At 37.8% G+C, this 12,452-nt stretch overlaps 1 protein-coding gene across 3 annotated transcripts in view; it reads right to left on the bottom strand.

Annotated features, from left to right (window-relative positions):
* nlgn4xa (neuroligin 4 X-linked a) overlaps window positions 1–12,452 on the bottom strand; it is a 79,534-nt gene that overhangs the window by 44,848 nt on the left and 22,234 nt on the right. For all 3 annotated transcript variants that reach the window (XM_056734618.1, XM_056734610.1, XM_056734599.1), the window contains one exon: window positions 9,156–9,308. In XM_056734618.1, the coding sequence (XP_056590596.1) occupies window positions 9,156–9,308 (153 nt within the window). The remainder of the gene's footprint in view (window positions 1–9,155; window positions 9,309–12,452) is intronic.

Below are 12,452 nucleotides of genomic sequence, written 5' to 3' on the forward strand. Positions count from 1 at the left end.
AAAACACACAAACAAAGTAAATAAATAAACTATGAACTACTAAAAACCCTTGAAAATGCAAAGGTCAAGCCTTCTTAATTTCTGTCTCATGGCAAAAGTAAAACTAGAACATAATAGGAACATAATTATCATCTCTAAGCCACAATCTCAGAATGGCTTTTCCTTATATTAAATTACTTAAATTCTAGATCCATGAATCCATGCATTACATTGTCTGCATATTAATGTAGAAGCTTAGAAGTTTTGGCTAGAGTAAAATCCATTAAGTCTGGCATGTATGAATATGAGGATAGTTTGTAATGATTGTGTCATGTAAAATATTACCTCAGACAGAAAAACTTGAATTTAGACTGGTGTATCATTAAGATTTCTGTTGTTGGTCTTCATAGCAAGCTGACAGCCTGTTGCCCAGTTTCCGTCATGTTCTGTTTATCTGACAGCTTAATAACACTTTTAATACTACTGTATAGGCAGATGTTTTGCTCACATAATGCACTGGGCATACACTCACCTAAAGGATTATTAGGAACACCACACTAATACTGTGTTTGACCCCCTTTCGCATTCAGAACTGCCTTAATTCTATGTGGCATTGATTCAACAAGGTGCTGAAAGCATTCTTTAGAAATGTTGGCCCATATTGATAGGATAGCATCTTGCAGTTGATGGAGATTTGTGGGATGCACGAAGCTCCCGTTCCACCACATCCCAAAGATGCTCTATTGGGTTGAGATCTGGTGACTGTGGGGGCCATTTTAGTACAGTGAACTCATTGTCATGTTCAAGAAACCATTTTGAAATGATTCGAGCTTTGTGACATGGAGCATTTTCCTGCTGGAAGTAGCCATCAGAGGATGGGTACATGGTGGTCATGAAGGGATTGACATGGTCAGAAACAATGCTCAGGTAGGCTGTGCCATTTAAAGGATGCCCAGTTGGCACTAAGGGGCCTAAGTGTGGCAAGAGAACATCCCCCACACCATTACACCACCACCATAATTGCATTAATGAGAAATTGAACAGGTGTTCCTAATAATCCTTTAGGTGAGTGTATGTGACTTGTCCATCATTTCAAGTTGGAAGTAATATGCGCAACAGGCCCTCAGTAGGGAGCCTGACCAATATTTTAACCACAGGAAGCCATCAATGATGTAAACAACTTGTCACCTAACATAACATATAATTCTGTACAGTTAACTTTTTTCTATAGCTAGCTCGTTAGTAAACTGTAACTCGGAGAGTCAGTCTGCTGCCAGGCTATTTTTATACCGTACATCCAATAAAGTCGCATAGAAAGACGAAAGCAAAGGCCAATATTTTTCTCATTAGAAATTCCATTTCACTCGGAAATGGATCAAAATACGGAAGTAAAAACTATCACAACTTCCGGTTCACAGGGACTTTACATATGTTATGCTTGAAAAACTGTCAAATAATGTTTAAAGAATCCCCTGGATTCTTCAATCCGTTTTCCCCAATAACAATAATTGCATCAGTAAACATCTCAACAACACCAAAAACATAATAATTGTTTCCTTTTTAATGTTTAAGATTTCCTGAAAATATTTGTGATCAGCTCTGATGATGAGTTAATGAAAAGTGCAGGTTTAAAACAGATAAATGTTGTAGGAGGTGTTCAAAGAACTATATGCAGAGTAAGTAAATATGGCAGAATGGATGCATATTCCTTACTTGAACAAAAGAACCCCTTGAACTTTACCAACCACTTCCAGTGAGCCTTCCCCTATAACAGTGAATGGACTGACACATGTTAAAAATGTAGTGCTCTTAAATTGCTTGTGTCAAGTTATGGTCATGTTCTGTCATGTTAAAAAAATCCTGTTATTTCTAATTATATTTCCATTCTTGCTTTATTTTTGTCTTTTGACAGAGCAATTGCAATTTTAAGATGTTGTGTTTTTCCCAATTACACTTTGTACTCCATCCCGTCCCACTGCAACATTGCAGCTCAAAACCAAAAAACAAGCAATACAAATAACACATTAGCATCCACATGATGAACACGGGGCAATAAAACTCTACATCTACCCTTGCACAGCAGTCAACAAAAATGTTAAGCCTGACTGCCCAAGAGGCCTGAACCAGCCGCAGAGCCATCAGCCAGATTCATATTAACCCTTTGCCCTTTGTGCCCCTGCACACAGGGTCTCTGAATTTCAAGCTGTCATCCACAGCACTTCAGACAGTTTTCAAAGGATTAACCAATCAACACACTAAGGGGTCCTCCTCTCAAAGGTACCAGGCCATCTAGAGTTATGGAAAAAATAAGGCCAGATCTCTCCAGTACATCTGGTTCACGAAAAGCTCAATTTTCAGGTCAAATTCAGCTCGCTGTTCCTGTAGAGATATGGTTATGCCGAACACGGTATATCTTCGGTTAGATGACAGGAGGAGATTTGTTTACTGATGACTGCAGGTCTGTAAATAGTTGATCCAGTATGTGATCAAGGCATTTCAAGGTGTTCTCTTTCCTGTAATGTATTACACAGTACTTAAGCTTACAATATTTCAGAACAAAAATAAATAAAAAATACTTCATGTGCCTGCAGTTCAGCCTTACCAGGCACACTATGTGCAAAACTAGCTTTTATGTTAAAATGAGGATTGTTAAAAATGTGTCTAATTCACAAACCTCTGATCTAACAGAAATGTATTGAAGAATGAAGCTTGTTTAGGTTTAATACAGTGTGGGGACCAAATGTCTCTTCAAAGATAGTAATACCAGTATGTTCGACCCTGTGGGAAAATTTTTTAGAACCCATTACTAAAATATCTTATAAATCAAACTTTTGTTGTGTTTATTTGAAAATGGAAAAATGGAATAAGGTTTGTGTGAGTGTTTCGGTCTAGGGGTAAAAAATACAGTCTGTAGAGTATAAAAATCATCATACCTATGGAATGTCCTTATAAAACATGGAATCCCAACAAGATCAGTTTGGGGGATCTGAGTCTGTATCTTACCTCACATGATTCAATTGACAATTATGACATTTAAAAGAGGAACAAACCACCAAACATTATAGGGCAAAATTGGGCTGAACATTGCAGTCTGTAGCCTATTTTTAAAGGTTCTTAAGATAAAACAGTTGCTGACTAAATATAACCAGTCAATTCAATTACAAATACATTAGTTAAGTAGGCTTTATGGCAACACTGTATATGAACCTATTGCACACTTTCTTGATTTTCGCCATCCTATAACATAATCTGTTATATTCATTTTGAGTCACGTTTCTCTTTGCATAGAGGACAATTTGAGTAACAAGTGACACAGCTTACCCCACTCCCCTTTGAGCTTATTTTATGTTGGAAAGATTAACATGCTACAAGGTAATAAATTACACAACCGAGGAATTTCAACAAGTGGCTCTCAAGGTAGCCTACCTTATCAGAGCAACCAGACCCTCTCCCAGGACCACGATGATTCAAAATGTCTGAATAATCACTACAAGAGGACTTGCATCATCCAGGGTGGATTCTGCTCATTTATTTAAATCCTAGAGGTCTGCATTTCCAAAAGCATGTGAGGTGTGTGTACGTGTTAAAAGGAAAATGTCAGTGGGGGCTTGATCTGTCTTTAATTAGGTTTTGTTTTTATTCTTTTGGTAAATACAAATCAGCTCTCTCATCCGCCTTGGGTATCAGTGCCAAGAGAAAGAGCTTGTTTACCTATTGTTTGTGTGTTCTATGCTGATTGTGGTTGGAAAACATTAACAGCACCGTTTTGCGTGTGCTGCATATGTCACGCTATAAAGACTCCCCTCAGGCAGTTGCCTCAACTTAAACTTCACATTGTTGCCTCTTCTTCTTGCATCCATACTATTCCCTATTCACCGGAAATGTAGACAGATGACAAGAAGTGTGTACAGGATATTCTGTATGCTGTTATGACATACAGTACTAAAAACACTGGCGTCCAAAAGTTTGAGATCACTAGGTATTATCTATTGATGGTATTATCTATTATCTGATTTCAACAAATTATTAAAATGAATAATTATATTAAATGCAGGTTAACAGTCACATCTTATACATAATATTATATAAAACATTTATCATTTAACATGTAACAGTCATGTATGACTGTCAAAATGACAGTCACCCTGTGACTAATCTTTCATTCTAATCATTCACCAAAATATATACTCACAGGTTGAGTATTTGTTGAGTATTTATACTTAATTTGGGCAGGTTTGGCCTAAATGAATCAATAAAACAGAACCCACCAATATTTTACATCATCAAAAGAGGTGCAACCAGTTGGGACAAGTCACAATACATTTAAAGAGGTTATGTGTTGCAACTGGACAGCAGTATTAAGTAAGAACTGAAGTGCTATCAGGCTGAACTCAAACCCATATCACATCCCGTATCACATGATTTTATCGATTTCCAATCATATATTGTATAATTTGTTTCCGTCTCATTTAATCTCTCCTCTTTCCTTCATTGGCATCTTTTCTGTGTGTGAATTCCCCCTTTCTAGCCAAGGGTTGATCTATTATCTCTAATCTACTTGAAACTCTCTTGATAACTCACTTCTTTTTCCACTCAAACCCTCAACGACACATCTACCTCATAATGTCCTTCACTGACATCCTTTGTGTTTATAAGATGCCACCTTTTTTATCATTTGTGTGTGTTAAGGAAAGCCAAGTTAGAGGCAGGATGATACAGCAACAATCATTTCTGCGTTTTGACCCAGCAGAACAGCAAAACAGCACAACAGGTCAACAGAAACCAAATACCAAAAGTTATTAATGTAACACGCTATTGCTCATCTATTGCTTAAAAGACTTCTGAAATACATAAAACACAAAATAATGATATCCCATAAATAATTTGAGGGATAAAAATGATATTTGATACATGATATTAAAAATATTTTTAGGTAGCCATTTTATATGAGGCCTAAGTATGCATAATTTCACAGTCGAAGGCGCAAACAGGTGTTCAACACATGCGCATTGCAACTAATTGCAATTTTCTCTTCTGGCCTACAGGGGTCCATAAGGTGCAGTTAGGCAGGTTTCACTGTGTTCCAAGGACACAGACATGGTTGTCACCTTGTGGATAAAGTAATTACTGCACAAAAATGTGATGCAAAAATGTGACCTGTGCACTACAATGCTAACTTCTGGGTTTGTCTACACAACACGTCATCCCAGCGGCACTCTATAACGAAGATTTTAAGGAATTCATTTCCCAATTGTTTCCAATTCCAATTAAATACCTTATGTTACCATATGGCTATAATTTAACTAAGCATTACCAGACAGTTCTCACAGCAATGCAGAACTATTTTAGGGTGGAAATTCATAATAATAAAATAATGATGGTGAATTGTGACAAAATGGGAAAAAAGCAATAATGAAGCGCCACCGATAATTCCACCCATCACTTGCACAAAACCAGGACATTTATAATTAAGGTTATTGTGAATGACTATGAATTCATAAGAAATTGGCACATTGTAAAATAGTTAAGAATTGCAATGAGATTGTGTTGGCAGTTCTCTTTATTTTGGGGATTCATTTCGTGTTAAATGGCTACTTCATCCAAAAATGAAATTCTTACACCATTTCAACACCATTTGTTGTGCAAAACCTGCATGACCTTAAATATTTTGCACAACACAGAAGATATTTTAAAGAACGCTGGTAACCAAACAAAATTGCCCCCCATTGACTTCCATTGCATAGAAAAAAACAACAAAGACATTTCTCAAAATATCTTCTTCTCTGTCCCAGAGAATAAAGAGTCATATGGCTTTGAACTATCATACTAATTAAAGATTTTTTTTGAGTGAACAATGCCCTTAATGTTCACTTTCTGGTGCCTTATTAAACCTATTCAGTTAAGAACATTTATATTCTTACTCCAGATGTGCTTGTATTGCACATATACTCTCCTTGGGTGCACCTGGGTTTAGCAAATACCAGAAATAGAGCCACATGAAGCGACATTTAATCCGACGTGGACCATGACCTTAAATGAATTTGACACCCCTGGCTTAAAACATGACCCAAAATCACTGTGTTTCTCATTCGCTGTTGTGGATTGAGAATAGCCTGCTTTGCCATCCTCCTCTGGGCAGTGTCTGTCCTTGCCCTGCTAAGGAGACTCACGCACAGGCTCCTAGGCCAGGATTGGAGACAAAGACTGACAGAGACAGAAACCAATAGAATAAAGAATTTGTGTGGATATTGTCCCAATGCAGAAGGGTCTATTAGCGTAAGCTACTACCTGTTAAATGACTGAACGGGTGATTTGGGGAGCTTTTTAATGCCCTGTTTGATAGAAGCTGATATGCACCGATCCTGCAAGACTCTCTGCAGTTCAATTTTATGGTTATAGACTTTAGTGAAAAGTACCAGGAAGCAGGCGCTGTGTCTCAAGGTTCCCAACGATTCAGCCAGAGATCGGTGATATAAAGAGCATAAATCTGATATTACTCTTCATTTTAATACTGCATAAATAAAGCGTAATGAGAAAATAAACGTTAGTGCTATTCAGACAGGGAAAGCTTTCAAGGTTATAAGTTTTGAGGTTGGGGAGCACGGCTAGGTAAATTCCTGCCTCAGAGATGCACTTTTAATTCCTTTTTTATACCAAATGAATTGAACGCATGTATGGGTTATTTTCTTTCTTATAAAACCTTTTTTGAAAAGCCCATGTACAGATAATAGACTCTTCCGTTTCAGTAATAATTAGAAAGATCCCAGTCCTGTCCAAATCAGTACATGAAATCACAGAAGTCCGGTACTGATTATTGGAAGAATTGGATGTTGTTTAGAAAATAAATCCAATCCAAATTGTGGAAGCGGTACAATCATTTTCTGTGATAGAGGGTTAAGTGCAGAAACAGGCACATGCTGCTGTTTTATAAAGTGCATTAGCAGTCTGCTCACATCGGTACGAGAGAAAGCGGGAGAGAGATTCATGTGCCAGTGACACATCTCAGTTCATTCTAACTGCCTCCATCGGCAGGCCACATGTGTCCGTTTGCAGATGGTGCAATTACTAGGACAGCATGAAACAAGCACAAGAACGCACACACGCATAGTGACGTAATGATTTTTGAATATTTTTATTAAAGGGGTGCTGCAAAAATGTGTCATGCATTCTGACTTCTTTGCATTGTTAAACGATGTAAAAAAAGATGACATCATTACGTATTCAGTCTTTAGGCATGCCCAATTATGCCAAAACATGCTGTATGTTTTTGCTGCCTCACATACTGTACTTATTTCTCCAGCCAAAATGTTTTACTGCACCGCTTTGAACAGCAGACATATGTAAACGTTCTCTAACTGTGCCATGCATAATAATTTCCTTCAATACAAATACTAAATATTATTGTATTAAATAAAATTCCTTTGAAATTGTTGGTTTTGTCTGAATATTTAAGAAAAAGAAAGAATTAATTACATGCTAGAATATTTGTTTAAAGACACATCTCATAGGGATACTTTAAGAAGAAGAATTGATAAAGTTGATAAACAGCACTGAATACTAAACTCAAAATAACATATATTTATTTATTTTGTCAGAACATAATTCCCAAAGTTACTTCTGTGTTATTCTATTGTTTACAGTTAATTATTATTCTAAATCGTTAAAAAGTAACCCTAAACTTTGAACGGTAGTCTGTCAGACTGTCATGCAAACACACTGTAAATATATTCTTGATCAGACAATATTATTTTATTAATGCATCCCCATATAATCGCAACCATTCCCAGATTATTATCACACTAACAACCCTATTAAGCATATGATAACTGTTTCTATTTCAAACAACTATGATTTGTCTGCCCTTTACTGTCACTAGCTAATCCCACAGAGAAATGTATGACTTTCTGTGAACGGTATCTTCGTACCGGAACGGTCGCCTCAACCTCCGCTAATCATTGAGCATGTGTCTAAAAGTGGGATAAAGCCATTGTAACACTAGGTCTAAAAACAGCTGGGAAGAAAATCTGTCTCACTGGTGGCTGACTGGGCATCAGCCAACTAGGCAGAAGTCTGTGCAGCTTTCACCAACACACTCACATTCTGTCAGCAGCATACCTCAGAGGTGTTAAGAATTAACTTTTAAGTTGGAGATAGAGCTCTCACTCTTTGAGAAGGGGTACAAAGGGGACACAAGCCTGCAATTTCCCATCTTTGGGAGCATATCCCAATCACATTTAGGGCACTGCTTTTCACCACCACTGTGCTTCAAACTGTTCTCCATAAAGACTAGGCAATGCGGAGAAAGCCAGGCACTTTAGACTATCTCCATCAACTTCATGCTGAGCGTTGTCAGGCAGAGAAGCAGAGACACATATAACAAAGACATTTTTCTCCCTCTCCTCCAGATCCATTCCCTCCATCATCTCCTGTCTTGAATCCCCGGTACACACTTTTTCCAGCAGGTCTACACCTTTTCGCTCTGGCTCTAACACGTCTAAATATAGTCAGCCTCACAGACTGCCGTAGCTGATAACGAAGGCTGAGAACAGCTAAAATGGAAGACTGTGAATAAAACGATGATGCCATTTCAATGTTTACCTGGCACAGCCAAGTGGAAAAAGAAAAGATGGAAGGACTGAGTCTCTCAAACTTTAATTGATTGCACATCGTACTGAGGCATATCTGTACTGCAATGGCATGTGATATAGAAGGGTTTATGTAATCCAGACTTATTTAAAGGTTATAAGATAGCCCATTTCAACATATTACAATTCGACCTATAGTAACATTTTGAAGTTTAATTGCTGCGTTCTCTATCTGCTACCATTTCCTATGTAATTCAAAGGCAGTTGCATGGCTGGAGCACACAGCCCTCTGTCAATATACAGTATTGTTGAATAATAACCAATAAGCACTTAAAACCACAACATGATTGTATTTTATTATCATTGCTAGTGAACAAAAGAAAAAATTTCACATCATCTTGGTTTTTAATGTGACCTTTTAAATGATGATCCTTCCCTTCTTTAACCATTCCAAGGTCATCAGCCTATTCAATACATGTGCAGATGTTTATTACATGTATTACAGGCTGAACATAAAAAGAACATAAGAAGGTCAGCAAGATTTCTCTTTGAAAACCATGCAGAGTTATTTCAATAAAAAGAATGACTTACCCAGCACCCCAAGCCTGTAGTTCAGGGTCACAACGATGACATTTCCATAGCTGGCCAGAATGCTGCCGTCGATCATGTTCCCCGTACCTTCCATGTAGGACCCACCATGAATGTATACCATGACTGGCCTCAGTCCATTCTCATCATGGATGTCTGTGAAAATACAAATTAACAACAAACCATTATAAAGACTCATAATGTACCTGACGATTAATATACAAGGTTTCCTCAACGGATATTGACCTTACAAAAGTGTGAGAAGTGTGAGAAACCTACTTTTTGCTTAACTATTTGAAAAGATATACTGTAATCTGTCGACCATCAAATGATAAAACCAGACCTACATCTCAATTTAAATTGCTTCTTTATATAAATACCAAGCAACTTTTTCATGGAAACAAATCCCACCTCTCAGAGAGACACCTCAAGATGTGTCTAATGCAGAGGGAAGTCCGTAATTGCTCCAGATGAGTTGGTTATTTGTGGGGCTCTCTTGTTCTGATTAAAGCCTCTGATTAGTACATGTGTAGGAGGTTGATTATAAAATCAGATACATGGAGCCTTCGAATGGCGAAGAATCTTTGATAACATTTTAGATATTGCAGGCAGGCTCGTCAGACTAGACTTATCACATCAGATATCTAATGGTCCTGAACAGGACAGCTGATGTAGATGCAGATGTCTCCAGCAATTAGGTGCAATGGAAATGCATTTAATGTTTCTAGAAGAATAAGCTTATTATAGAACATTCATATCTATGAACATTTATATCAATGCATCCTGGTGGAAAGTGCAATTTAAATAAAAAGATCTGAACTCAGTAAAACCTCTAAGACTAAAAACAAAATATTCAGAAGGATAGGAAATTACTGGTTATGGAATTTTGAGTGTGAATGATAAGTGTATTTCCCTAATTAAATGTGTTATAACAATCTATGGTAAAGCAACTAAACTTTGCTCAGCTCAGGGCTGCACAGCAGGAACCCTTTGGCCTCTTCATTTAAAAAAAAATATTACTGTGTATTATGGCTTACATGTCTGATTATTGGTTATACTTTGTTGAGGAGCTAGGCTTTTTTTGGCCATAAAAGTGAGGCAGCAAATACACTATAAGATGACTGACAAAAACAATCATTTTATAAAATGTCAACATGTATTTGCTTATACATAAAGCAGAACATTAATAGTGTCTCTGTTAAAGTTCGTTTTGACACACTGGCAGCTAGTACACCATAAGCCAGTACACCACCCACCATAAGGGTTCAGCATCACACACACCTGAGATGTGCCTATACTTGAAGAATTCCTTTTCAAAAACAGACAACTCACTTACTACCCTGCCCTTGACATGGTCAATGATACAAATTTGCTTTAGTTATTTTAATTATCTAAAAATTACACAGGTTCCAAATTTTTCAAATTACTTCCATGTATTCAGTTTGGTTGGTTCTACAATGATAAAAGTTTCTAGGGTGTCTTCCCAGACAGCAATCCGCTTAAACCAAAACTAGGGCTTAGTTACATAAATGAGGATATTGAAGTAGTTTTTTAGAAACACACTTTTACAAAAACCATCACTGTTTGCATTTTAAGACAAAACAACCGCACTGATATATTTGAAGATATGCCAATGTAAGTTATTTTCCATCAAGACACCTCTAACATTAGGCTTAAGCCCTGTCCCAGAAACTGACCCTCTGTTTCCTAATTGAAAATGCAATTTTAACATGACCGCAAGATTTTAAATTCCAGTATATAGAGTTTACACGTTATATCATTGTTTTATCTTCTTTATAATGTATTTGTAAATGACTTATTTATCGTTAATGAACACATTTACAAATGCTTTATAAAGGCAACCTCAATGTAAAGTGTTACCTATAATGGTTTCAGCATGCCTAAACTATCTGATAGAATGGGTAATGACATGCAATTCTTGTAATTCTGTGTGTCTCCATCAGCATCCTCTGTGTAAATATTGCAAAACAGCTGTCTCTCAATGGGAGCAATATGTCTCTATTAAAAAAGCCCTTGCTGGCTTCTCAGACAAGAGTGCAGTCCAGCAGAGGGCCAGTATAAGACTCGGAATAATTTATATTCAGCCAAAGCCACCTGACTGTACTTTGATTATTGGTTTCTGTTGCATATGCCTTCATTAACTGAAGAGGCCGCTCACACACACACACACACACACACACACACTATTACAATGTTGTCTGCTGCAGAGTTGGCACAATCCTGTAGCGCCTGTAGGCAGGCGAGCAGAATTAAAGACAAGTCTGTGTATCGTGCTCCCCCGCAAAAGAAAACAGAGAGAGGGAGAGAGAAACAGAGAGAGAGAAAGAGAGGTAGAAAACAACCCTTCGTGACAGGTGATTAATCTCAGTCGGGTTCTGAGTGGGCGCCAGGCAGCGCACTAATGCGAGTGCATCTATTTTGCAGCTCTTTGCTGGTGTACAACTTTCACCGTCGCAGGGCCTTTATTGCACTGGACCGTCAGCAAGGCCAGAACCTCCTGTCTAACACTAAGCCTCTCAGCCAGGCAGACTAATAGCTGCGCAGGGGATTCTGGTTTAGTGGAGATATTACACAAGCTTTCAGTTCACGGTTTACCCTTTACACTGGGCTAGAATGACCTTTTCTGATCCCAAATTGTAAATGTACTTATTATGTCCCCACTTACAAAACTTCCCAGACACACAGACTAGACACAGAAAGATCTGTTATGAGCACTCTTGTCTGACAGACTTCAATGGTGAGAAGTGGCCCGATGGAGGAAGATGCCCAGGCTCTGAGCCTAAACCGGTAAGGGTGATTAGCCTGTCAGACATCCAAAGAATGGATATTTTAGCTAAGAAGAAAAAAAAGAAACTACATGGTTACCCAGTAGGCACTAGACTGCTAATTTGATGGACATCTTCCAAGAAGACCATTTAAATCGTTCATCTCAACAGCTATTGGAAGTGAGTGGAACTTTCTAAAAGCACATTAAGGTAATGGAGTTCTGCCATGAACTTGTCAAGCTTAGATACAGATACACATCTTTGGGTTCTTCACAGCAAAACACATAGATCAAGGGGACATATTAGATGGGCTATTAGCAACAAGACAGTACATCTCAACACATTTTGTATCCCAGGTGTGCCCAAACTCAATTGACATTGGAAAAGCATTTAGGCTCTTGAGCAATGATGAATCAGACCAAGTGAGATGTCAGCGCCCAGCATTTCACTGCCTTAGAAGATATTATAAATATCTTCCCCTCTGTCAAGAAACAGTCAAAACATTTATTTGTTG

The sequence above is a fragment of the Triplophysa dalaica genome, chromosome 2 (genome assembly GCF_015846415.1).
Source record: "Triplophysa dalaica isolate WHDGS20190420 chromosome 2, ASM1584641v1, whole genome shotgun sequence".
Classification (NCBI taxonomy): Eukaryota; Metazoa; Chordata; class Actinopteri; order Cypriniformes; family Nemacheilidae; genus Triplophysa; species Triplophysa dalaica.